We start from the raw sequence: 27561 nt of genomic DNA on the forward strand, positions 1-27561 counted from the left end.
AAGGGGTGAAACAAAGCGCTGGCCAATGGTCGAAAGAGCAATGCAGGGCCGAGCTTTAGGTAGGCTTTCGGTAAGTGCTCCCGCCCTCTGTTCTATCTCCAATAAAATAAAAGAAACGGAATTGCATATGCTTAGTTTTAAAATTGGGCTGTCATGTTTGTGCTGAGTTGTTGCGCTGGTTTCAGCGGAAGGGCGAGGCATCACGTAGTCTTCGTGTTACAAGAGGGGAGAAACTGTCGCGGAATCCAGATTATGAAATATATCGGAACTATTTGGCGCAGTAGCGCGTAAATGAAGTTGAGTGCCGCGTAGAAATCTGCTCAAGCAGCCGAAAGCCTGGAAATGTAGCCTCCCGGTTTCCACAGGTATGTTAGACAGCGGATAAACGCCAAAAAGGCATAACTGTAATAATCAAATGGTACCAACGTCCAATGTGGCCCTTGGCTGCGGTATATCGCTAATTTTATCCTCTTACTGAGCGCATTTCAACGATATTGGCATTTTTTTTTTACCTAAGCCTAAAGTTCAAAAATTAAATTCAATGCATTCCTTGTGTTCAAAATTAAACACCCAACCTCCAGATTGAAGGGCGCTAAGCGTAATGCAGTGGTTATTTCTTGCCAGTGTCTCCTGTTTTTAGCGGCGGTGCAAGAAAGTAGCTGAGATCACTTGTCTTGGAATCAATTAAGAGCCGTACCTTTTGAAATGAATTATCGTAAGCCCTTCGTCTGGCGTGCCTTGTCCACACCGGACGTCGCTGTTGAGCTGTGATGTCTTTTGGTCAACGCGGTAGCCGGTGATGAGAGGAAGCAAACAAAAACGGGTACTCACAGAGCAACTGCTTCCGCGAGGTTTTTTGTGAGTGGGTCGCACCGGCTTCAGCGGCTATGAGACTGGTCTAAATATTCTAAATACCTCTATTCCCTCTATCAAGGGCACTTTTCCCCAAACCAGTTTTCTAGCTGCTGGAGCCAATACGGGCCGCAAGAAAAGTGGTCGTGCGTTGGCGAGGCTGTCACATTCGGTTCGTGCGCTGGTATTCGGCCATGTCGCAGGCGCTCGGTGTCGTGCTGAAGGCTTCCTCAACCGATATCTGAGGCGTACTAAGCGCTAGGTAGATAGTCCTTGGTCTACACGGTGGCCCATAGGTCTGTGTGCATAGGTCTCTGCGCATGCGTAGTCCTCGCCGCGGAGTCCGGCGACGAATCTAGAAAGCTGAGGCATTACGAGCCGGTGCTGTGACAAACCGCAGGGGAGCGGCGAAATTCTTTGTGTTCGGACTCTTAATTATAAAAGGTTACAGCTATACGGTAAAATCAAGTGCACCTAATTAAAGATATTCATTTTTTTCAGTAAAATTTATATGAAATTTGTTTGCCAATGTTTTGGGACTAGTTTACAGATGTACAAAATTCGTGCATCTCCATGCAAGTCGGCATATCTGAAAAGAACGGCACTGGCGAACTCAAGTAGGGCGGAGCAAATGGGTCGTTCTGCTGCTTCTATTGGCTGACTATCCAACAGAATATTGACTATTCGAGGGAGGTCTCAAGAAATCTGCCGGCTGAGATTTTTTGTTAGACTTTGCGATCGCCTAAAACATTTCTCTTGTCTTTGAGCGTTGGGCAATGCAGAATCAAAAAATCGCAAATTGCGACAGTCCTCGCAATAAAGATAACGCCAAGATCAACCGTACAGCTGTACTGGCCACACTACGTCTGCGAAGCTGCAGCAAGAGTAGACTAGTGAATGGTTTTCAAAAAGCACATTGCACTAAGACGCAACATGGTGTAAGCCTGGCGCGTGGCGCAGAACTTACAGCAGTGCTTATGTTTCTTGCAGTTGCGCAGTGTCCCCAGGACAAGAACAGCGGCTTATAATATTCGCCCTCCTGCTATTTATCAAGCACGCCAACCTGACCTATTGTTCATGCATGTACGCGCTTTTTTATATCTTACATTGACATGTGCAGCCTTCGATTTCACAGTGAATTGCTTAACTGGGTCATCAGAAACGTAACAGCGATTAGCCCGTGTTTCAAGCACTATCCTTAAAAGATCTGCGCAGTTTCAGTCTCTAGCTAAGTGGTTTTGGTTCTTTTTATTAAAAACGACAGACAGTGCTTAGGCAGAAAGCCAACGACCCTTGTGCTGATGTCGGCAATAATATACACGCTTGCGCAAGGTGTAGAATTAGTAGATATTTACCTTGCGCGTAGTCTGATGACGACACTCCTTCCCTCGCCTTCCGCACCGCCGGAAAGCCAAGCAACCATGAGCTGCTCACTTCTTTTCAATAAAATGTGTTTACTCAAACCTCACTCTCTAGTATTTCAGAGATAAAAGAAGCCTCTCTGCCACCAACGTCCTACTTTCTTTTTTACTTGAAAGAACGCTTTAAAACTCACGCGCCTAGCTTATGCATAACAGATGTCGGTGCGCACTTCGTCCGCGGGGCTATAGTTCTTCCAGAAGGCGCTTACGGCAGCTCAAGAAGACGGATTCATTATTCGGTAATGCAATGACTTCCAAATTAAACGTTTCGATTGCCTCTTAGACTGATTATAAAAGTAGCTTCGCACAGCCGTGAAGCGGGGCGTGCGTTTGATTTGATTCTTTCATCGGAACAAAATTATCTTAAGGTACTTTCGTGCTGTACTGCGACAGCACTAGTGGTGCCGTTTGGAGCAAATTACGGCCTCATCTTTGCGAATCTCGGAGAATGAGGCCTCCACCTTCCAGAAGCCAGGCACACCAGCCACTGCCCCACATCTCCTCTTTAGCTAGAGGGTATAGCTGTTCATTTCTTATTGATAACCGTAATTTGTTTATGCCTTGTTTCACAGATTCGTCTCTTGCCGCTCACCTCGTCCCGACCGAAATGCCCTCACGCGAGAACTTCCAGAATGTCACCCTCAGAATTACCGGACACCATGTAAGTACTATCCATGTTTAACCAGACTTATTTCTTCGCACATAACTCGTAAAAATGAGCTTGTGTTTTGGGTCGAAGATTGAAAAATGTGATGCCGCATATTTTTTAAAACTCAATTAGCACGAAAATCCAACCAGCAAATTGTCAGTTACTCACGCATTTCATTGTTAGCACACGTAACTCACATGAAGCCTGCCCTCGTATTAGCTTTTCCAAGATAAATGTAAGAGTGGGGAGAGACTGCCTTGACTTTAAATTTACATGGCCGTTTTCAGTACCCACTTGCAGAAAACATGTAATTTAGGGGGGTTGAAATTGTAAATACTGGAACATCATCGAACGTCGAGAGTGGAAGCAGGGTGAGAATGTGTGTGAGGGAGTATGAGGGTTATCGCACAGCTTCCACCCTCGACGTTCGAAGACGTTCCACGTCGCACCAGCGGTAACTCAAGACGTACTACGTCCGCCGCTTATGCACGTGGGTGGCACTTATGAACACTCTCAAGGTTAGATCGCTTGTAAACATAAATACCCCGAAAGCAGAAGATCTTACAGCCGTCGCCATAGCTCAGTTGGTCGAGCACCGGACGCATAATTCGGAGGTCGTGGGTTCGGTTCACACCGGCGGCAGGTGGTTGTGTTTTCTTCTGGTTTTCTAATCAATTATATTTAAACGATAATATATTCAGTAGTATTGTCCATTTATCAACCCCACAAAATAAATAAATATAAATAAAATTCCCTGTGTTGGTTTCTGTGGCTGTTGGCTTCTCTCATGACGAGAAACCATTTGACTCAGTCGAAGCCACACATAGTCATTTAGACATTGCGTACCATGGGCGTAGAAGATCCAAATTGTAGGGTCGAGCAAAATATATCTGTTCCATAGCAACCATATTTGTTCACAGCAAAAGTGATAACTTATCAATCAAGAAGAGTGTCAGCGAAGGAGCCACTGTGCTGAAAGAGCTGCCTCAATGAGCTGGACCGAGAATACTTGCGGATAAAAGTACATGTGAAATACCTTAGTTACCGGCCATTAGCCGATGACATCGCCTTGCTGAGTAACCAAAGGGAAGATTTCCAAAGCATGATCGAGGTCTTCGACACGCAAAACAGAATTGTTTATCTGAGAATTAATTAGCAGAAATCTGAAGTAATTAGTTCTGCGCGTGGTGTTAGAGAGCGAATAGCCCTGGTCGTGCAGTTTATCGTAGCTCTAACACCGGCTTATAAGGTGGGCAACAGTGCCCAGTTCAGTCGACAGGAGCGTCTGAACTGCTTCAATTTCAAAGCTTTATTATACGTGCTGCATCAAGTGAGCTTTTAATATATTAAGGTCATTCCCTCTTTCATGCTAACTTCTTTGAAGTAAGCTTCATATTTGCGTTCCACTTTTGTGACCAAGGGCCGAAGTGTTCGGCGCGAAGAGCTCGCACAGCAGGATGACCGAATATACATTTGCGTCGTTCCGTTTGAAGTGGGAAAAGTTCTGACGTTCACTTCGTGGTTAATAGTAATTGGCCATCAGGAATAAAAATACACGGTGCTATCTCGCTGAGTGTTATCCTCGGAATCACATAGTGACAAAAGACACGGAGAAGGGAGTGAAATAGTGTGGAGTGGACGAGTATGCAGTTATTTGTCGCTTTTCATTTCCAGAGACATCATGGTGGGTTATTAGGAACGACCTACTAGAGGCCTCGAGATTAATTTCGACCACTCGGGGTCCCTTTTTAGACCTGCAATTGCAGATCACACGGAGGTGTTTCAATTTCTGTTCATTCGAGGTGGTCTGCCGTAGCCACGATCCGATTCCACCGCCGAACACCATAGCCGTGGAAGCACCGCCGCGGCTTGCCTCGTGGTTTCCGTACCCCTAGTTTGTTGGGCCGGTCAGATTGAAGGCGCTGTTAATGCGCACCACTTTCACATCTCACATATTGTGGGTGCTTTGCAGGTGGTAGGACGTTAGCCATTCCTCCACCGTTGGGAAGGCCGTTCATCCCAGATGGCTTGTTTTGGTACTGTTGGAGTGACACATAATATATGACCGGTGGCATCGCTGGCCTCGCTTGTTGGTTGCTGTCTTCATTTATTGCGGCCCTCTGACAAAGCGTAGCTGCACATTTTGCACGATTGTAACGTACTTTCCACCTTCACCATTTTCAGAATGAAGTCTATGGGGGCAGTTTCAAAGGGAAGACAATTCAAGCTGACTTTCGTGTCCAGCTGCGTCATAGTACATGAGAAAATACGTCTTAATTCCAGCTTATAGAATTGTCAGCAGATAAACTTGCTACGGGAAGCCTTCATGAAAGAAAAAGAGTAGATCGCCCACTGTGACTTATATCACGAGGAGCATAGGCCTGCTATGGTTTTTTCACCTGCTGCCTTCCTGCCCACAGATGCCACCCATGTCGACCGTGGTGATGCAGGCCGACGGCAGTCCGAAGTTTGAAGGCATAGCGGGATTCGTGCTTGACCTGCTCGTCGAGGCAATGCGATTCAAGTAAGGACTCTCCCGTTCTGTTGTTCATGGCACCCACAAAGCAGCGCCAGCTGCCACACTGTGTGTTTATCATTCTTATGTCTTGCACCAAGAGAGCACACATTATCAATGTGAAGACAAACTCAAATATATCGTGGAGATATATTGCAAGTTAAGCCAACTTAAGCTGTGATTAAGCTATGATGAAGCCCAAAACTTGAATAAATTAAATTAAAGAATGTTCGCAATTTTGTCTTCATTCCCTGTTAGATACATGTGAACATATACATATAGATACATATGCAGTTCCTGAAGGAGTGATTTACGTGTCATGGACGCAAAAATGTAGGTTTGCGTTTTTAGTTTTTTTTCCACTGGTAACTATGTTTACGGAATGTAAATATCGTGTAACTATTGCATAACTTAGTTTTTTTTTCTCTTGTCCTTGTGCAGTGATGAAGTTTTAATCTTTGTATTATTGTGTTCCTGTTATCACACGGCGCTATTGTCTTTGTTTTAAAAACATTGCAGTTAAGCCGCAGCCAAGAAAAAGGGGGATGCGGTTTTGTCTAGTTCTATCTGACAACTTTTCCTGCTCCTCCTCTGTATCTAAAAGACAGAAAGAAAGAAATTAAGAACTTCAAATAAAGAATGCATTGCTTCGAATAATAGAAATAGTGAAAAAAGCCCGGTTATGGAACCGCAAGCTTTGTTATGCGTGGTTATGCTGTGTTGTTAAGCCAGCTTAGACTCATCTTCTTTCTTCGTCGCCCAAGCCGAAGTCGTGGCGGAGACTCATCTTCTTTCTTCGTCGCCCAAGCCGAAGTCGTGGCGGAAGCAGACGCAGCAGCAGCTGCCTCAGAAAGTCTTTCCTGCTGCCTTTCGGCATCCTTGAACCGCTGCTGAGCCAGTAGACACTTCCGTTATTTTCGATATGTGCCGTAAGCTTGGAACTCCTCTACCTCTAGCTAATTACTTAACATGATTGCCGTCAGCCGGATGACCAGACTCAGCCCGTCGTCTACATGACCATCCCGACGGCGTAGACTGGCCTGGCCGACTGGCTTCAATCATAGGCAGAAACTGCGAGGCCGCAGTGTGTATGCTCGCGAGATCGGCGCCGTTTCCCTTTCAAGCGAACGACGAGTCATGGGGTTAGTCACGTGGACACAGCTGGCGAGGCGGCGTTGGATGGAGTGGCGGTGTTGGTGGTGAAAACATTTATTAAGAAGGGACAGGAGGTATGTTTGGATCAGCCCGTAAGGGACCGATCCTTACAAACACTAGGTGGAGGTTCCTAGTATGGGACCCCAGTGGCGGTGGCCGCCGCCCGGGCGCGCCCGACTGAGGCCTGTTGGGCCTGTAAGTCGTGACAGCCGAGCAGGGTCGCCTCCCAGTCCTCCCGGGTTGGGTTGGGGATGGAGGGTATAGCCGGTTTGGAGCAGCCAGTCACGTGGTACATCACGTGGCTGACACACCACTACTCCTAGGCTTGACGGTGAAATGTGCCGAGCCGATGGCCTTGGCTCGACAAGGCTAGTACAGCTTTCGCTTTAAAAAATTTTTCGGCTGAGAAACTTATACGGTCAACGCATTTCAATTCATTCATCTTGTGCTGATCAACAGCCTCATTGTTCTCGGAAGTCGACACTTGCCAAAATGCTCTCATTGTTCTCATTTCGGTGCTTATTCTTCCGGTACTTGCAGTGTGACAGAGCGCATTTGAAAAATGTTGGGAATTATTCTGTGTTCGCACAGACAATGCGAACTTCCAGATGTCGTGCGTTATGAACTCAAATGGGGCAAAGGAAGCTGGGAGCCGCTAGTTGGTGAGCTATTTTAAAAACAAAGGCGTCATCGAAATGCTGACAGTTGTTTCCATAAAAAGATGGCGCTTATGAGCGTCTTTTGAAGCACATGAAGGTTGCTTGTGAGGGATATCTTAGTAATAGGCATCTTTTATTTTATATAATACTGATTTTCGAATAGTTAAGGGAATGTAAACCTACGAACGCTAAAGAGTTATGAGTTTATTATTGCAAACTTGAAAAGTCGACATATGCAAGAATAGGTCTGCGTGTTCTAATCATTACTGAAAAGGGTCCAATGAAGCTCGAAGCCAACTCATACCCAGTAATTCGTGGTTAAGCTTCCGATTATTTTGCGCAAACTTAGTAGGAAAATATAACAATTTCACAGGGCACTCTTGGACATTCATTTTGGAGTAATCTCTTTTCGCTTCCGTAATGACGTCACCATCATTTCATCCTGCTACTATTAGCTGGTAGCTGCTTCATTTTAAAGCAGTGGCGCTAGGAACACTGGCTGTATGGCTATCACATTAAATTATTATCTGTGCACGGCAGCATTAGAATGGCAACTAAAATTCAGCGCTTTTGCAGAGAAAAACGTGCAGAAAGGTCGGATGAAGATATATCTGCGCAGTTTTTCTTTGAAGCAATGAAAGGGTTGTGCATTGCAGATCCCTTATTATAGTTTTCCTACAGTGCAAAGAAAGCTGAGAGCAAGACAAAATAAAGCAGGCTGCAGTTACTGATTACTTAGCATACGAAACGTAACTCTTAAGCAGTCGGAATACTATCTCCTATTTATTTCAGCTATGGAGCCTTTTCCTAAACAAAATGCTCCGGCATGCCAGAAGCATATTTGAAGCGGTTCTCGGGAAGGTCACGTCAGGCCACAGTACGGCACGCAGCCCTTCTCCTGCCTACCTCGTTGACCCGCGGTGAAAGCGACAGACCCCACGCGCAGACAAACCAAGGCCCAACGCTGCAGCTATACTCAACCATAATATCCGCGGCACTACTCAGCCGCGAAAGTGTGCGCTTCCTGGACTACTTCGTTTCCATCAACACCATCAGTTAGCTTTTATGCGCCCTCTCTTAATAGCTTTGTGCTTTGTTAGTCCCAAGCTGAGGCGCACATGGACGCAACATTGATATCTGAGCCACTTCCAAGCTGGCGGGAGTCACCGCTGGGGAGAGATGATTTTAAAGAGCCGTGTCACGCAGTGTTACGGCGCTACTCCCGGCAACACGATCTTCGCTCCCGCTCCTTTGCGCCAAATTGACCACCCTCCAACCAGAAAATCTTTGGAAAACCGCTTCATTGCATCCTACTACTTCGCCCAGTTCCCAGTCGTCTTTTGCCTATTTATCAGAGCGCAGCCGCTAAATGGATTTGAAGCCTTAAAACGTAGCATTGTGCGAACACATCATACACCGTTGCCGTGTGCAGGTACGTGACCAAGCTCCCGCCTGACTACAGCTGGGGTGGGCGGGATGCCCAAGGGAGGTGGATCGGCCAGTTCGGCATGGTGGTCCGCAATGTAGGTATACCTCTATGTTTTGCCTTTCTCCCTCATTGAGCCTTCGTATTTGTCTTTATATAAGGGTTGCAAAAACTGCACGGCGCATACAGGACCAATTAAGACTGTTGTTCAGTTCGTGGCAAAAAGGTTGGCTTAGATATAAGGTCGACGGTTTAAAAAAAAATGCCCTAATTGTTTGCTCAACCCTTGAAGCTATTTAATTAAGCTTGTTACAAGATGCCGCCCTTCCTGCCTTTTTCACGCACAGTCCGCTGCCTATTTATGCCTTTCAAAGTGAAATCCATTAACCAAAAACTAGCTTTGCGGCAGGCTTTAAAGATTGATGACAAGCTGATATGATTGAAATTTTCTTGCTAAAATTTCGGTTCTCCTTGCGTTCAAGAAAAACTCTTACTCTTGTAAGGTAGTTTGTAAGTGTCTGTACTTCAAGAAAAGTTGCCCAAAAAGTGAACGTTATCTAGAAATGAGCTGGTTAATTTTATTTTGAGAATACTTTAGGTGTACACTCACGGTCAATCAATGAAGGTTTTCTTATTTCGCCCTCGAGACAGGCTTAATACTCGGAAACAAAGCAGTAGTGATTGGTTTTATCATTATTTTAAGGAACATTTTGGGCTTCCTGGCAAGGAAGATTTGTTTATAATAATTCCTAATGAGAGAACATATAGTTTGGTGCAGTACGTGTGCTGGCATGTGCTAATATCCGTCGGAAAAACTCTGGTGAGACGTCTCACAGTTGCGTTGAAAACGGTCGTTGAATGCACTAAAAAGTGGCTGTTGGAATAATAGGTTGTCTGCTTAGGAGCGAGGACAAAATTCTGAAATACTCTTTCTACACCTGGGGCTGCCGTGGTGGCTCAGTGGTTATGGCGCTCAGCGGTTTCGATCCCGGCCGCGGCAGTCGAATTCCGATTGAGGCAAAATTCGAGAGGCCCGTGTACTGTGCGATGTCAGTGCACGTTAAAGAACTCCAGGTGGTCGAAATTTCCGGAACCCCTCACTACGGCGCCCCTCATAGCCTGAGTCGCCTTGGGTCTTCAAACTGCCATAAACCATAAAATGTTGGCCTTCATTTCGGTGACGGTTCCTTTGAGGTGCCTTAAGAAGGCATTCTTCGCAAATTAGTCTACATTCCATGAGCCTTTCCCCTCGGCACCGAACCGAAAGTCGGCTGGAAATAGCGTTTCGTATCGAGGTATTGTTCATGTGGCTAAGTGCCACATCGCAAAGCCCAATTGGCATCACCTTCTGGTTTCGTTTCAAGGCGCTCTTTTTCTTAGCAATCGCTGCAAAGTTACCTATGCTGTGTTCGCAACGGTAGCACAAAAACGCTGCAGTGCTTCATAAGCTTCATATCCCAAGATATATTATTAGTGAAACGGCTGGTGGTAATTTTCAGTCTCAAATAGCACCCGTTTGCGCAACGGTCATTAATTCAAAAGCGTGAATATTCTCTTTAAAGTTGGTTTTATGATATCGAGAAAAGAAAATACGTTTTCGTCACTTCTTCAGTTTTGGGGACAAACGATGTAAACGATGCCTCCCTGGATTCACGCCTAATGCGATGGCCAAGAAACACGCCTGGTCGGCGTGATTTTTAAATGCTTTCCGTTCCTCGCACTAGCGAACTCCTTTTGGCGAACTCAACACCTCTTCATGCGCCCCTTCAATGTAGCCTGCTTCAGTTCCCACGCAGTAAACTCTAGCTCGATGGTTCATCTTTCCGAGGAGGGTTCCAGGACAGGTGATTGATTGCGCCAACTGCGCTACATGCTAGAGGAAGGGAGCGGGAGACAGCTCGAGAGTCAGCTCGCAACGAAGAATGTAGCGCACGCAGGAAAGCATGGCGGAGTGAAGCCAACCGTTTAGAACGGTAGAATTCGATTAAAATGAGACAACAGAGCAAACGCAGCGTGGGTGATTGTAGCGAGTATGTTCTACAGGACATTGGAATGAACACTACTGATGAGAGTAGTTTATGATTCTGGCGATACTACTAATATAACTCTCAAAGCGAGCATATCACATTTCAGAATGGAAAGTACTGAACTGTAATATATTTCTTTCAGTTCGGTGAGGTTACGCGCGACGTATGTATTTCAGAGGTGCTAAAGGTGCAATTGCAGTATATCACATCATTATTACCTAACAGATCACAATACACGAGTAAAGCAGGGCGTGCTCAGCACATCCTGGTGTTGGTTAACCAATGTGTATTGCCTAGCTACTTTAAAGAAGATATATATTCACCTGTATATTATGTTAAGGCCTGGGTGACTTGAGCCGTTTCTTAATGTATTGGATTAAAGTAAAAAAAAAATGCAGGGGCCTCACCACATTTAAACAGGCACTACTCTCTCTCTTCCTTTACCTACTGTCCTACTTTTTCTTGAGAGGACTGATTTCAAACACGGTTGCATGCAAATTAATGGCTTTGAAGAAGGCTTTTGTCACAGGCTATCCTCTACAAGAGCAGACCTCCAAGTCCAGCTTGCTGCAACTTTTTCTAGTGGTACACGCTGCATTACAGATGAGCTTTGTACCTTTCAGTTTACACTCCCGCTGCAGCAACTTTCCAAGAAACATATTTGAAGTAAGCAATCCCGCGTGTCTGTCACTGCAACTCCATTATAAAAGGGATCCATTATAAAAGAGATCACGCAAGCGCCGGCCAATCGGTACCGGCTCTGCGAATGGGGCTGATGTAGACAATGAAGGCACGTGGTGATGCGTTTGCTGCGGGCGATATATGCCCGCATCGGCCATGTGCCGATGGTTTAAAACCAATGCCCGTACGTGTCCAGCGAGCACACCAACGGGTATTGCCGTTCTACCCCTAAAGCAGACTAAATCAGAGCGCCATCAGCCGTGCCTCCCAATATAAGAAGACAAGTGCGTTATCAGCCTCCAAGTTCGCGCCTTTGGTTTTCCCTTCCGCATGTTGAACTCTCCACCGAAGAATGGGAATGTGGAATGATGGGAAGCCTGGAGTGGCGCAGGAAACGAGAGTGCAATGCACAAGGATGAAGCCGCAAGCCGGCTACGGCACTGCACTAGTCACAGTCATCAATATTTGACGTGTCCACCGGGGATAACAGCAAAAAAAAGGAAAGAAACCAGCCATTTGCTACTTCTGCAGCTCTTTTCCAGGCGCCAAGAGGCCAGGAAAGACGACCCTGGGCAGCTAACCGGAGCCGGTGTGGCGAGTGAACTCGCTGGAGCAGGAATTTAAAGCGTTTCCTAATTTTACAGCGAAATTTTGACAGAGGGACCTCACTCGCCATAGACTTCAGAAGACGCAAACAGCACAGGGGAACAACCGAGGAGCAGCAGCTGGCAGTACAGACTCCGTCAAAAATTTACAGTCCAAGTGGTTTGGTTCTAACCGTTTCAGCGCGGCTCCCTAGAACATCTAGCAGGCCAAAGATTGGGATTATTCAAAACACAAAGCCATTCCTTTTTCGAGAGATTACGGTCGCGGAGGATGCATCACGAGGCTCGCTGCAAGCCTCGCAAGCAAACCCCTTGTGCTGTATACTTTGACTGGGGCTGTACATTACCGCAGAACTAGCATTCAAAGTCCGTTCATGGCAGACGCGTGAGCTTCGGATCAGCTTCAGGGTGTAGCTGATCCGACGTTTTCTTTCCGTTTTCTTGGGCGCTAAAGGAAGGTTCTGAAAGGGAAAAAGCTAGCTACACCTGAGGGGGAACGCCAAACTTCTAAACTTTGTGCCCAAACCAAACATCGCCGCCAGACGACGCTGCATATTTCCGGCACTATCGCGAGCGTTAGAGGGAAGCATACAGACTTGCTGCCTCTTTAAGCAGTTGAATTACGAATGGCATCAGTGATTAGATTTCCCTTATTGAAATTGTAATATGAGCTACAGCCGGCCAAATCGTTAGCTAGCGTGCGGGACGGCCGCTTTTTCTGCGTTCCTGCGCTTTACGAGGAAGCAAACTTGCGGAAAGTTCAATACTCAGCACTGGCTTAGTCAGCCTGTGCTTAGATAAGATACTTTCTCAAGTTTGCTCCGTCATAAGCTGCAGGAGCACGGAAAAAAGCCGCCGTCACGCACGCCAGCTAAAGATTTGGCCGGCTGTACTTGCTATCAGTACACAAAAGCCTCCGTGAACTAAGTGACGGTTAGCCACCGAGTAGGACGCAATTTTACTTGAGTATTCGAGGTCTGCGAAACTCACAATGGCTAGTGCAAATACAGGCCCTTAAGACAAGACTATCAGCTCAGATGAATTTTTCACTGTCCTATAACCACTCATATGCGTGACCACGGGATGATCAATGCTGGTGCGCAGGAGTCTGACTTGCTGGTGGGTCCCGTCGCCCCGTCCTATGACCGATCATCGGCGCTGGATCCGCTACCACAGTTCTTCTACACCGGAAGCATACACTGCGGCGGCCTAACTGAGCCATACGTCGCCAACGTGTTTGGCTACGTAAACTCGTTCGACGTAGAGGTAAGAACCGGCGGAAAAAATTATCGCGAAACTTGGACGCCTGTTGTTTAAAAATTCAGGGGGGCACTTTGTTGACCTAAAGTGCGGTGAGGCGAAAGCCTTAAGTGCCGTTTTGCTGCTTGTCTCACTGATGTGTGGATGAGGTGTTAAGCTTTGCCTCTAAGAGTGGAACGCGACAGCGTCTTGCAGTGCTGCCAGGGAGTCCACAGAACGCCATCCCTCGTGTGGCTCTACGCCTTGCTCGTCGGTAAATTGGTTTTTGAGAAAAGGAAATGTATCTGTCTCGCAAATCTCGGTGGACGCCTGAACCTCACCGTAAGGGAAGGGAGTAAGATGGGAGCGAACGAAGACATAGGATTCACTAAACGCGCCTTTGTTCATTCCGAACCATCGAGCTGGCATGGCGGAGTGGTTAGCGTGCTCGTGTCGCACTCCGGAGATCGTGGTTCGATTCCTCAACTCGACGAATTTACTACTCAGTTTTATTTATTTATATGGCCTGACTAGACAGGTTAATTAGGATAACTGGTTAATTAACTAATTAGGTAAACTCAGTCCCACTTATTCGGAGCATCGCTATACCATCCCTTTAATTCGTTACATGGTTACTAGCTAAAGTACAATTTGCCCCGTTTGAAATTCGCGCACTGTGACGTCACGACCATTTCGACCAATTGAAAAGCGTGACATTTCTGTCGACAACTTCTGCTTACAACGATCAGGCATTAAAGGCTTCCGCCTTAAAACTCTGGTACTAATGCTTGATACATGAAGGCTATTTTAGCCGACGTGCTAACGATAGCAACCACAGAGAAGGGTACCGCCTATTTTAATAGGGTGGTTATATTAGCGCGATCGCGTTAAGGTTCGCGTTTAGCGCAGTAACTGGCGGAGGTGTTGGCGAGTCGAGAAACTCGAGTTGGTCGAGAGCGTTTTGCCATCACAAGCACATTATGACGCGCGTGTAATTCAAGCATGCTACAACGATCCCACAGTAAAACAGCGATGAAGTCCCTATGCACTTCCTCATTGGTCGACAGGGTCATGACTCCATTTCACTACTATCGCTTAGTGAGAGAGAAAGCCAATTGCGATGAATATAAACCTGATATAAACAGGACTCGGACTCCTACCCCTTGGGCCCTGAGTAAGGCGTGCAACCCCTTGACCTTGAGAACTTTTTTTTCTTTCATTGTATTTATTCTACATGGTTACGTACAGAAAGGATTATATATATATATATATATATATAAGAAGGGGGTGAAGATCGGATGGATCCGGTAGAACATAAACGTAATTCGGTTGACACACGGTAGAAAAACAACTTTATTGACACACGGTAAATTGACACACGGTAAACGGTAAAAGTTGTTTTTCTACCGTGTGTCAACCGAATTACGTTTATGTTCTACCGGATCCATCCGATCTGCACCCCCTTCTTATCTATATATATGAGTGTGTGTGTGTGGGTATACGCAAAAAAAAAACAACAGAGCACCTTGGTAGGCGCTACATGGCACAAACTTGACAGAAAACATAACAGAACTAAAAGGCCGGCGGCGATGTTATGCAGCGCATCGGGAGAGGAAACCAATCCGTTAAAAAGTCCAATCTTTCAAAGTGTCCGTTGCCTCGTGGTGGAGCAGCGCAAAGGAGGGGACACAAGAAACAAGGAAGGACGAACACAGGCGCTGGCTATCAACTGAAGTTTTATTTCGAAATACAGAGAATATATAGCAATCATGAGGGGGTGCAACATAGATAAAAGGGTTGCTCGGTCACCGGAATCCAGAAGACAGTCACGTCAGTAGATAAAACATATTGGTAAATGTGGTGGCGGTGAAAGGCGATAAAGAGAAGCGGAGGGTGTATAGGGCGAAGGCGCGAAATAACGGTTGATCGGTAATGAAAGATGAGGTCGCCCAAAAGGGGCTAAAAGCTACAGATAATCAATAACGGAAATGATGGCATTTAAAAACATATAAAATCGTTAAGAATAATTAAAAAACACTTTAAAAACATTAATAACTGGTAGGCTGCGAGGTGTGAAGGGCCGGCAATCAACAAACACATTAAGGCCTCACAGAAGATGAATTTTTAAACGAGGCAAAAAAAGGAGGCTAAAAGCACGAAGCAACTAAAAGAGGAGTAAGGCCTGCGACGAATAAAAACTAACCCCATGTCACAATTAAAAACCCGGAATAAACAATAAAAACATGATGGGCTAAAATCAAACAACGCAAAGACTCACAACGCATGCCCTGCTGTTCTCAGAAAATCCAATTCTTTCTGAGATAAACTAATGGAAGATGTGCTGACACAGTGGTCTTTCACACGACGGATGTGGCAAGCCTCAATTATTTCTCTCGACGTACGATCTCGTCCTTTCCCAATGATTGCACATTGGTCAAATATTGGGGCGCAAGTTTTGCTTTCACATTTTATACAGTGCTTGGCCAGATTTCCAGTGACGGCTATACTACCTACACTGTTATTATTTTCTTGAAGTCTGACATCGATGCGTCTTCCCGTTTGACCAATGTATTCCTTCCCGCAGGATAAGGGCACAGAGTACACAACACCAGAGGCACAAGGAACATGGGGATTACTGTGCGTTTGCCCACAACCACGGTGAACTTGCTGGTTGTTAACTCTCCCACAGAGAGAGGCGAGCTTGTTGGGCGCAGAAAAAACCACGTCGACGCCTGCGCGTTTCCCAACTTTCTTAAGACTGTGGCTAACATTGTGCAGATAGGGCACAACTACAACATTTCTGCGGTAATCGTCCTTCCGGGTGGGCAAATGTTTTTTCTTTATGCTGCCTGCAACTGATATCAGGAGAGGTAAAGGATAGCCCGCCGCGAGGAGCCGACCCACCTGCCCGTGAAGACAGTCATGAAGCCGATGTTCGCAGGTTGCAACAGTTCGCAGGATGCAACAGTACCAACTAGCCCAGCAACTTGCTCGTCCGTTACCTGCAGCAACATTCTGCTAAAATGAATTCTGGGCGAAACAACAGGTTCAACGTTGCGGTCTGGCATGCGCGGTTTTAAAAGCTATGAAGTCCAATAAGAAGAATCATATCATAGGTTTTCGAGTCAGGTTGGGAAAAAACGAGGTAGCGCACACTGTAAAGAGCTTAGGAGAAAATATTTCTGTAGTGTCATCTCCAGCACTTCCCAAAACAAAACCGCGCATTTGCAGACTATAAAACATTGTTCAATTGTTTCAGGCGCATCGCACAAGCCGCAGTTTAGAGAAGACACAAAAGTGTTTTTCCTATCAAGCCACGTGTTGTCAGGTAGAGTTTCGATGTGTAAGTTAGAGAAAAATGTTTTCGTGCAAGGAGAAATTGGCCTTTTAAGCATTCGCTTTAAAACGTTATGATCCGTGAGCCCAAAGTAGACAGCACGATACAAGGGGGGAGGGAAGAGCGTAGTTATCAAATGCCTGTAGAGAGTTTTGCGCGAAACGTAGTATAAGTACTCGTTCGAAAACCGAATTGTCAAAAACGGCACGGAGGCATAAGCTTTCTGCATAAAGCCTAGTAAACAGGGGCGCTCAGTAGAATTTGAAGGAACTGCTAAGTTCGGAAGTAGATTCATGAAGTTAACCTGCAAGAATGTTCTAATAATCGGATCGGAACAATCACGAAACAACTGTCTCACACACTGTCTCACGCACAGGCGCTCTAGACCCAGTCCTCTTGCACAAACAGGCTTGAAAAGGTTATCACGCCGCGTGGGGTCAAATTTAGACGACCAAATAAACGTCGCAAATATACGATAGAAACGCATGATGTAATGTCTGGCGCAGTGGGCGACCTGAAGTACGTAATAAATTGTTGTTGCCAGAAAGGTGTTGTAAACCTGAGCTCAACCAAAAATTGAAAGCTGATGCGGGACAAAAGTCTGAGCATAAAGCTCAATGGCCGGAACCCGCTCTCTCTAGTAATGCGCACTTGATTTGAAGGCATGAAGTGGAACACCAAAATATTTAGGAGGCACACAAGACCAGCGTACAGGGGCGGAGTAGAGCCCCATGAACGAAACCAGAACGTTTGGAGCGATTCATTTGAGCACCAGAAACGATGCCAAACCGATCTATCTTGGGCAACAAATCGGCTTCTCATGCAGAAAAATGCCAGATCATCAGCATATGGTAGCAATTTTACTTCATTACCCAAAACAGGGAACCCATGGATGTTACTGTTATGCAAAACACTCAAGCAAAGCGGTTCCTGGTAAAGAGAAAAAAACACAGGAGACATCAGACAGTCATGCTTCACGGAAGAGCGGATTGGCACTGGGGTTCGAAAGCTGTCCGTTAATAATTAATCATGTTGAACAGTTGCTGTAGCAAAGATGTACCCCCTTAAGTACAGTCTGCCCCACGTTTGCTCGGTCTAGAAGTGAAAACATAAATAAATTGCGAACACGGTCAAATGCTTTCGCGAGGCCGATCTGAAGCTGAGCAAACTGCTTATGAGAGCTGAAGGAATGTTCAAGAATTGTACACGCAGTGTGAACATTACATTGAATCTCACACGTCTTGTGAGATCCAACGAGTACTGACATTGCGAATTGCGGGCGATTTGATAAGACTTTAGCAAAAATTATGTAATCCACATTTGCCAATTTATGGGCCTATAACCTTCTACGGAGCGCAGTTTTCTTTCGTCAGTATTTTTCGAAATTAGCACTGTGTAACTTTGAGACCCTTCATTTTTGGTTGTTTTACTTCTAGCTTTTAGTGCAGAATGTCCAACTTCAAACATGTGTTATGTACAGTGCTAAGAAAAAAAATTGCTTGGCTTACTCAAGCACACAAGGCTGGTAGCGTTTAGCAAGGGGCGAAGACAAGGGCCACTACGAATTAAGTAAGAAATGAAAAACATATGCAGGCGTTTCAGATTTTTTCGCACGTAGTGAAATACTCTGAGCGTTTCCCATGGACAACATTAGGTTTAAAAAGTAACTTTTGCATGCAGCGTATAGACGTAATCGTTTCAACGTCACCATGGCTTCAGGCAAATGCTTAAGTTCTACTGAATCCGGCGGCACCTAAACAAAGCTTAAAAAAAACCGTGCGGCTGGTTTCGTTTCAAGCTTTTCAAAGACACTGGACTAAACTGAATACACTAAGCATCGATTACATCATTTGCATAAGCGGCTGTGTAAAAGTTAGCTCTTTAATTGATATTTATATGCGTCAATGACAGAGTATTGAGTGTCTGTATCGGAAGCGGATGTCGATTCTCTATCTTGTATCAGCATTGAAAACACAATTGTAGTGGTTATGGGATACTGACCTCAAAGTTAGTTGTTTGAAGCATGCTGCCCAGCTCTGCGGCCCCATTTATAAACTCAATTTCCCGTTGCCCGTTTCGACTCAGTTCGGTCCTCTGTCACGGGTCATTCAGATATAGCCGCGGCTTTCAAGTGTCTGTGCCAAGCGTCGAGGCCTTTGAGTTGTTGGCTAGCGGAACCCACCATCTGCTGCAGGTCACAGCCAACGGCAGCCAGTGTTCAGATCCGGTCGCCTTCTGTTGATAATGCTGCGACGCACTTCAGCACTGGCTGCATATTGCATCTAATTTCAGCTATTGGTAAGGTCCAGATGCGAACAACCCAATGGTCGGGTCGCTTGTCACAGATATTTCAAACCCGCGAGCATATATGCCTGACTGACCACTAACAGGGATCTGAATGGCCGTGAAATGAAAAACTGAAAATAGGCAGCCTTCGGAATACGGCCCCTGGTCTATGTCGTCACTTATAACCCAACGGTGTGAGACGGCATGCCGTTGGTGGAAAACTTTCAACGCTTGGTAAAATTTTTCTTCGTTTTCAGGAATACGCCTTTTATTAATGGAGAGGTGAGTTCCTTTTCTAGCTATATATTCTTCGAAAATAGACTTTTTATCACATAAAGTCGCTCCACATTTTCAACCTTCGTTAGAGCCCATACTTTGAACTGTCAACGAACATTGAACAAACGTTAGGCTAAGCACGAAGACGTCGCTGGTTTTGAAGTGCGGGATATCACTTAGATGTGGTTAAATTGCGTGGTTTCTTAATCTGCGCGATTTTATATAAGAAAAATTTGACTTCTTCAATTAAAAGAGCATACAATGCAAGGCTTGCAACGCTAGCTAAGGGCTGTCGCAGATTCCAGGTAACGCGTTTAAAATCCTTACAATCCCGATAGCACACTACGGTGCCTTCCTGCTAAAGCTAATAATGAAATCCTTATGGTGGAAAAATTAGAGAATTTCTTCGCCAAATTCACCCTGACAAAAAATGCATTCTAGCTCATTGCGTATTTTCACGATTGCACTTCCTTTTCCAAGTCCTTAGTGATAATGATGCACTACCGTCCACGTGTATGATGCTAAGCTTGTGGTCACCTCACGATCTGTCTTGATGCAAAGTTTCTGCTTTAGACACAAAACCTTCGCGTGCTTTTAGTTTTATTTGAAATGGAAGACTGTGTCCATGTGCAAAAGAGCGAGTTTTATTGTTCAATTTTTTGGCAGCCACACTTAGAAGAGGCTGCCTTTCAGTTTTACAGAAGGACAGTATAAGCTGGAGGATAAAGAAACAGCCTGTGTAAAACAAGTGATAATAGTGCTGTAAGACAAAAGGAATAATGGCTAGCTCACATCATGCTAACAGCTCAATTCTCTGCTCCCTTCTTTTTCTTATTTTCCAAAACATTTCTAAGCATAAGACGTGGAATAGGCCCCAGTTCGTTTTTTTTTTCAGCTTTAGGAATGACAAAAAAAAAGCAAAAAACGTGAAAAAGAAGTCAGGTATTAACGCATATAGAACCATGTCACTAGTAAACGAACGAACAATTTATAACCCGTGCGTCCTCGTCTGATAAAACAACTTTCACAGTCAAAAATAGATAAAGGAGCGATAGTATATTCGTCAGATTTTTGTAGCTAGGATAAAGTTCGACCCTCTTGCAAAGAAGCACATGCCTTTGACAATATTATATCATCAGCCTGACTACGCCCACTGCACGGCAACGACCTTTTCCGTACCTCTTATAATAACCCTGTATAATAACGCTGTACGAGCTGCAGCCACAGTATCCCTGCAAACGTCTTAATGACATCCGCCCATTTAACTTTCTGCCGCCCACTACTGCACTTGCCTTCTCTTAGAATTCACTCGTTAGTCTTAAGGACCAGCAGTTACCTTGCCTTCGCATTACACGCCCTGCTCAAGCCCATTTCTTCGTCTTAATTTCAACAAAGATGCAATTAACCCGCGTCTGTTCCCTACTTACTCCATCTGCTTCCGGCCTATTAACGATAGACCTATCATATTTCTTCCAATATCTCGCTCCGTTGTCCCTAACAATAAGCTCAGCCCTTTTCGTTAGCCTCCACGTTTCTATACCATAGGTGTGTACCGGTAAGAAACAAAAGTTGTATACTTTCTCTTGAGGAATCGTGGTTAACAGCTATTCACGATCGGAGAGAACCTGCCATATGCGCTGCACCCCATTCTTTTTCTTCTAGCTATTCATGATCCAACTCATCGGTCACTACCTGTCTTAAGTAGAATTCCCTTACCCCTTCAGGCGCCCGGTACCAATTGCGAACTGGTGTTCGATTTTTAGACTGTCGAGTATTACTTTGGTTGTCTGCACGTTCATTTTAAGACCTACCGTTTTCCTCTGCCTGCCTAACTTGTTTACCATGCTTTGCAGTTCATCTTCTGACTGACTTAGCAAGGCAATGCCATCAGCGATTTGCAGATTACTTAGGAATTCTCCATCATATGCGCATTTCGAAAACAAACAGTAGACATTTCATTATGAGCCTCAAGAGCTGCAAGAGTGTCCACGTATCACGATTTTAAATGCCTGGCCTACCCTCGGTATGAGAACAACATCGAAGCCTTTTTCGCCCTCTTCGAGGTACTAGACCTCTGTGAACGTAATATCGAAGACAGAAGTGCCCAGAACGCGCAACCTTTCGCTCAGATCCAGCGGTGCGGCACGAGTTTGTCCTAGTGGTTCGGGAATGGCAGATCCAATTGCGCTCTAGGGGGTGGTCATAGGGAAGCGTCTGGTGTGGTTTCCTTGGGCTTAGTGCTAAGAGGAGCCCACTAGACCCGTCAACAAGCTGGCATTCTACCCGACTTATGCCCCCACTATAATGAGGCGTCGGCAACCGGCATTTCTTTAAGTTATAAACCACTACTGTACAGGGTCAAACACAACCAAGAATCTTGTGGTGTGCCTGACCATGAGAGTCCAGCAATAAAATAAATATTGCCACATTTGGGTTTCGAACCCACGGCCGCGCGAACAGATAAGCTGCGCTGGCCGCTGCAGGAGAGCACTATTCTTTATTATTATTATTAAGAATTGCTAAGAATTATTGTTTCAGCTTAACAGTCTATTTTTGAAAATGCCTTAAAATTTCTCGCGAAGTACCGCTATATTTTCTCCATGCACAAAAACGATACCAAAACAATATGAGATAAATTGATACAAGAAAAAGAGCCGCCTAAAAAATAGTTTCCAGGCACTCTTGGAGAATGGACAGGCAACTGGGTTAGAAAAAGGAAGAAGCCGAAAAAAAAGACTTGAAGGGAAGCAACAATTATATTCGAATGGATGTCCTGCATGGCGCAAAATGCAGCCGGGTATACGAAACCGTAGGTCTTAGCGATTTCAAGTGCAATTGAACGCACCTGGTGACTGGAGGTGAAGCAACGTTTAAAAATGAATAAATCTTGCGCATGCACGCTGTTGGGATCCAGGAAGCGTGGTTGCCAAGGGGAAGGGACGAGGAAGTCGAAAGCGTGGTTACGAAGAAGATAGGAAAAACTTTGTACGAAGTATTTACCTGAAGGTCAAACTAGGATCAATATGAGAAGAGGAAAACGATGGAGGCAAGAGAGCTCCAAAAAGAGCCGCGTAGCACACAAACCACTGCTCGTTGTAGTTTGTCTCCTGCCTAGGTCCCTCGATAGGGACAACAATTTCTTCGCAAGTGTCCAACAAGCTGGATGCAGCTGAAGTCTTGAGGGGAAAGGAGTCAAGTAGCACCCCTGGAATCAGGCTACTCGGAAGGATGCGTGGCCCTGATAATGTCGTCGTCTTCTGTCTACAGGAAAATATCACAATCTTCTCCTGCCACCGCCCGTGCGAGCAAAAGGAATAAGGCGTTTGTCCACCCCCGGCGTCGTCTGCCTCGCTGCCAAAGTGGCTCCCCGAAGAGATTGGGGCATGCTCAGATGCTTCATGCAATGAAGACTTCCTTCTTAAGTCTTCTTGTCTTCCTTCCCGTGCGGAGGAAGACTTAATGCCGCAGTTCGGAGGCAAGAACTGCGTGTTTCACGATCTCGTTAAGTCTTCCTCCTGGTAACGTGATAGAAGTACTTATTAATGAAGGCATCCCCGTTCTCGCGCTCGTTGGCACGGGTGCTGCCGTTTCGGTGATTAATGAGGCCCTTCGCAGGAAAATCCATAAGGTAACGACGCCTCTAGCTTACTTTTCGCTCCGGGCTGCCAACTCTCAGTGCATCCACCCCAACGCAACCTGCACGGTCCGAGTTCCTATCAACGACTTCGCCTATACTTTACAGTTTCTGGCGCTCAACGCCTGCTGTCGCGATGTCATACTTGGCTGCGACTTCCTCTCTACCCATCGCGCAGGGATTGTGCCCGTGCTAAACTTGCGCTTTCTACTGTGTGTAACGTTGCCTGTGCGCTCCACTAAGCTTCTCGTAGCTGCCGACAATGATATAGCTCCATTCTCTTCTGCCCTCGTTCCCCCCTGACCTAACTCTGGACTCAGCAGCCCTGTTCTCTTCACACCCACCGCAGCCGCCAACCGCCATCACTCTCTTCTGCTTCCTTTCTCCTTTCTCACAATTTCCTTAGGGAATTGTGTCATCTATGCCTCCAGCCAATTTTCTTGCCCGGCGTCTACTTTTGGTGGTGAAGGCCTCGGCTCTGTTCAAGAAATTGACCCTGCTCTTGCTTACGAGTTCTCCGGTCATCGTGCCTATCCCAAGGTTAGGTTGCGGCCCTTTCCCGTTGTGCGACTTCGCTCGATTCGCGTCCTGTCGGCGTCTTTCATAGTACCATCGCGACCGACCGAGCTTCCGCCCGCTCATCGTGACCAGCTCTTGACACTTCTCCAACGCTTTCGCACTTCCTTCGACCTTTTCCAGCCTTCCTTGGGCCGCGCGTTTGCCGTCTCTCACGAAAATGGCACCGGTACGCACGCCCCCTTGCGCCAGCGACCGACCCGCGTCTCGCCCACTGAGCCCCGCGTCATCCGTGACAATGTCGACGCCATCCTTTAGCGCTGCTTTACAGAGAGCTCTCATAGCGCTTGGGCCCCTCATGTTGTCCTGGTGACGAAACAATATGGCTCCTTCAGGTTTTGTGTGGATTACCGCCGTCTCAACGAGATCACTCGCAAGGATGTTTATCCTCTATCCTGAATCAATGACGCACTCGATTGCTTGCAGGTAGCGGAGTGTTTTTCTTCCTTAGACTTTCGCTCCGGCTACTGGCAACTCAGGATGGCTGCTGCTGACCGGTAGATAACCGCCTTTTGGACCACGGACGGCTTGTATGAATTTAATGTGATGACATTCGGTCGATGCAATCCCCCGCCACATTGGAGAACGTCTTGTCATCATTGGGCGTCGTGTTCGGCCCTGAGGTTTGCGGCCGGCTGTTCTGTGTCGCCACTGGTCATCCTTACCTCTGCTGACTGTGCTCCCTTTAAGTTCCCTTTGGCCGGTTCGCTCGCTGGGCTTTGCGTCTTTAGGAGCTCCTTTATCGCTTGCAATGAAAGCACCCTAACGCCGACTTCCTTTCCCGTTTCCCGCTCCCATGCGATTCAACCTCGGCCTTCGAATGTACCTACAATTTCTCGTCATTCGACATTCCTGATATGCTCTCCGAACACACGAAGGAACCTTGGATCACGTCGCTCCTCACCTCCTTGTCTAATCCCTCACCGAATACTTTGTTCTGGACCCTTCGCCACGAATCGTTCGTGATGGCTTCTTATACCGCCGTAACTACTTCTCCAACGAGCGGAAGTGGCTGTTGGTGATCTCTCGACACCTCCCTGCTGCCACACGTGCCTTTTTCCACGCAGAACCACAATGCGGCCCCGCCGGAGTGCTCGAAACCTATGTTCGCATGCTTCTTCATACGTCATACTGCCTTCATACCGCTTCATACGTCAGTGCATTAGGTCATGTACACCCTGCCAACGTCGCAAGAATCCTCCCCGCCACGACGCCGCTCCGTTGTAATCGTTGCCCGGCCCTGACCGACCCTTTGACCGCGTCGGTATTGAATTTTATGGCTCGCTTTCAACCACTTCTGCTAAAAACCGCTGGGTAATCGCGACCGTCGACCATCCCACACGGTACATTGAAACGTCGGCTTTACCGTCTGGTAGCGCTCGCGTTGCTTCATTCATCCTACACAGTCTTCTTCTTCGTTACGGCGCACCCAAATAACTGCTCAGTGACCACGGCCTTAATTTCCTCTCGGTGAAAGCATTGAAAAATCATTCATCCCACTCATCAATCTTACCTTCAGTGACACGCTCGCTATACAAGTTGATAGCGCCCTCTCCAACTAGTAGCAAGAACTTCCTTTAGTCACGTACGCTTCTAATGGGGCCATAGACACGACAGGGTTTTACTCCTGCCTTTCTCTTATATGTCCGGAAGCCTATGTCTACAACGGACCTCATGCTTCCCTATCGCGCTGAGCCTTCCGAGACCACATCACTTGTCTAAGCTCACCTGTATGCCGAATAATGTTGGCAAGTTGCACTCTCTTTCACCACACAGCTCCAGTGGCACCAAAAGCACCATCGGGATACCTCGGACACTCCCGCATCAAATCTTTCCGGTGCACTCGTTTGCTTCTTGGTGCCTCTCTATACTCCCAGCCTCCCCACAAAACTGCTTTCTCGCTGTCACGGACATACTGCGTTCTGGAACAAACTTTTTTCTTGGAATACATAGTCTAGCCACTCGACCCTTCTTCGAACCGCCGTCGGCTGGGCTCGAAGCTGTGCCCGTACAGGGCCTCAACCCTTATTATAATCTGCCCAGTCTTTCCTCCCCGTAAGTCGCCAGGATGCCTCCTTATTCTGCCGGAAAGTAACTGTAATGGGACCGGCCGGCAGCTTCTCAAGCTGCGCAGCGAAGTTGTAGACGAAGTGCTGTCGGGATCCTGAGTGATGTCTTTGAGCGTGTCCGTCGTGACGAAGTGCATACCCGCCGGTATGCACTTCGAATAAACACCTTTACATTGCATTGATAGTATCGCTTCAGTTCTATTCATCTATAAATCTTACGCTAATAGTAAATTGAACTTCTAATTTTGGCTACTTTTTTCTCGAATTGTGCCATTTTTTAAAATGTTGTTCAACGAAATTGTCTGGGACCAAGGTGGCCCCAGCCTAATTACCGGCACTTCTTACGGAGATGAAAGAACTGTCTGGATATTTCGCTATTCGTCATGCTTTATGTCTTTTTAACATATATCAACCACGAAGACAGTGACAATTTTCTCTGCCACAGGTGTGGATCGGCCTCTTCTCGGCGATGCTGTTCGTCAGTTTTTTCGTGGGCCTTATTGACGCAAGATACCGGTGTTCTCATCTGGCTTCCTCCTACTACTTTGCGTTCCTCGACCTCTTCGGCATATTTCTCATGGAAGGTACAGGTTTCCCAGATATTATGCACCAGCACGACACAGTGGACAGCGAATCGCACCATTTTGCTTAGCACACCTCATGGATATTGCGTGATGCATAGAAATCTCGCTAAAGCCATATAATAAGGACCAACAGTGCCTTTTCAAATAAAAGAGGCCGCCGCGGTGGCTCAGTGTTTATGGCACTCGGCCGCTGATCCGAAAGACGCGGGTTCGATCCCGACCATGGCGGTCGAATTTCGATGGAGGCAAAATTCCCGAGGCCCGTGCACTGTGCAATGTCAGTGCACGTTCTAGAACTCCTGGTGGTAGAAATTACGCGGAGACCTTCCCTACGGTGTCCCTGATACTCTTAGTTGCTTTAGGACGCTAAATCGCATAAAACATAAACCATTTTTCAAAAAAAGGAAAATGCGCAGGGAAGGGCACATTTACTGGGGCTGCAAAAATGAGAATTATAATGAAAATCATGAATAAAATGAAGTGTGCGCTTCAAGAGTACCTCTTGCGTACGTTGTCATGAGGCCTATGAAAAGAAAAAAGCTCTCGTTGACAACTCCCTGGACCCAAAGTGGACGAAGCCTGAAATAAATTTAATGGCCAAATCCCATTTGGACAGGAAACGCGAATCTTTATTTGTGCCTTATGTGGCACATTACCAAAAGGAATTGACTGCAGAACGTAACCTGCACAAGATCCATGGGATTGATCCTAAGAATGCTTAATAACGAATCCTTATTCACCGGACATTTGCATTTACAACTATGCAGGAGAGTAAAGTGCCACATATGCAATCAAAATGCCCATTCGATGAGACCCGTGCAATCATATGACTGAAGCTTTTTGGGCCTTTCTGTTCTGTAGACGTCTGAATAGCGCAAGCGATATTCCTGAACTGAAAATGCTTCTTAGAAAGTACCCCATACAGGTAACTGCCGCGAAATAAAGTGGCGTTCGTCCTGGGGAATGCTCCAAGTGCTAATTAAACCACATTCGTCGGATGGGGCACCTTTGTGCAGCCACTGGACGTATCACCATAGGCTCCGCCAAGCGCTGGCTCATCGGAACCTGGTGGCTGGCAGTTTTTGTGCTGGCCGCGGGCTTCATGGGACATATGAAAGCCAGCCTGACGATGAAGGACCCGAGCCCGCGCATGGACACCGTGCGCAGCATCTTGGAACGCAAGGAAGTACTGCCTGTCATAATACGGGGCACCACCTTCGAGGAGCGCTTCCGGGTAATGTGCGCCTGTGCTTCGTTGGCCACTGTCCACCACAGCGCGAGTGCTTGACATAAAATATCAGCACCAATTTACTCGCGGGAGTGCATAAATAGGAAATTAAATCGAGGGCAGGACATGTGTGGAGTGGGTCAGGGAGAAAACATGAATTTTTGAGCTCGTACTTGAAATCAGGAGGCAGAAAGGACTATGGTCAAGGCGTGGCTGAGAGACGGCACGGAGATATATGTTTCTTCACAAAGCAAAGAGAGCATGGGAGGGAGAAGTGTGCGGATGCTAGCGAACGTTTCGAAAAGAGCGCTTGCGTTGTTCCGGGTAAAGCTTTTATCATTT

The 27561-nt window shown here is 46.4% G+C and overlaps 1 protein-coding gene across 1 annotated transcript; it reads left to right on the top strand.

The window, feature by feature from the left end:
* Positions 1-2880: 2880 nt before the first annotated feature.
* On the top strand, positions 2881-27279 carry LOC149360582 (putative glutamate receptor). Its single transcript, XM_089567877.1, has 6 exons — positions 2881-2934; positions 5343-5446; positions 8684-8774; positions 13095-13256; positions 25853-25991; positions 27029-27279. The coding sequence occupies exons 1-6, from the start codon at positions 2881-2883 to the stop codon at positions 27277-27279; spliced, it is 801 nt and encodes a 266-aa protein (XP_089424003.1).
* The last annotated feature ends 282 nt before the right edge of the window (positions 27280-27561 follow it).

Source organism: Amblyomma mixtum, chromosome 2, assembly GCF_055824585.1.
Source record: "Amblyomma mixtum isolate Tamu chromosome 2, ASM5582458v1, whole genome shotgun sequence".
Taxonomy (NCBI): Eukaryota; Metazoa; Arthropoda; class Arachnida; order Ixodida; family Ixodidae; genus Amblyomma; species Amblyomma mixtum.

Bases quoted from the DNA above. Each gene is read 5' to 3' on its own strand.
- LOC149360582 (XM_089567877.1), top strand. From the start codon at position 2,881: ATGCCCTCACGCGAGAACTTCCAGAATGTCACCCTCAGAATTACCGGA. The intron at 5,447-8,683 runs GTAAGGACTCTC...TGCCGTGTGCAG, and splicing joins GTCGAGGCAATGCGATTCAA to GTACGTGACCAAGCTCCCGC. The intron at 8,775-13,094 runs GTAGGTATACCT...GCTGGTGCGCAG, and splicing joins TCGGCATGGTGGTCCGCAAT to GAGTCTGACTTGCTGGTGGG.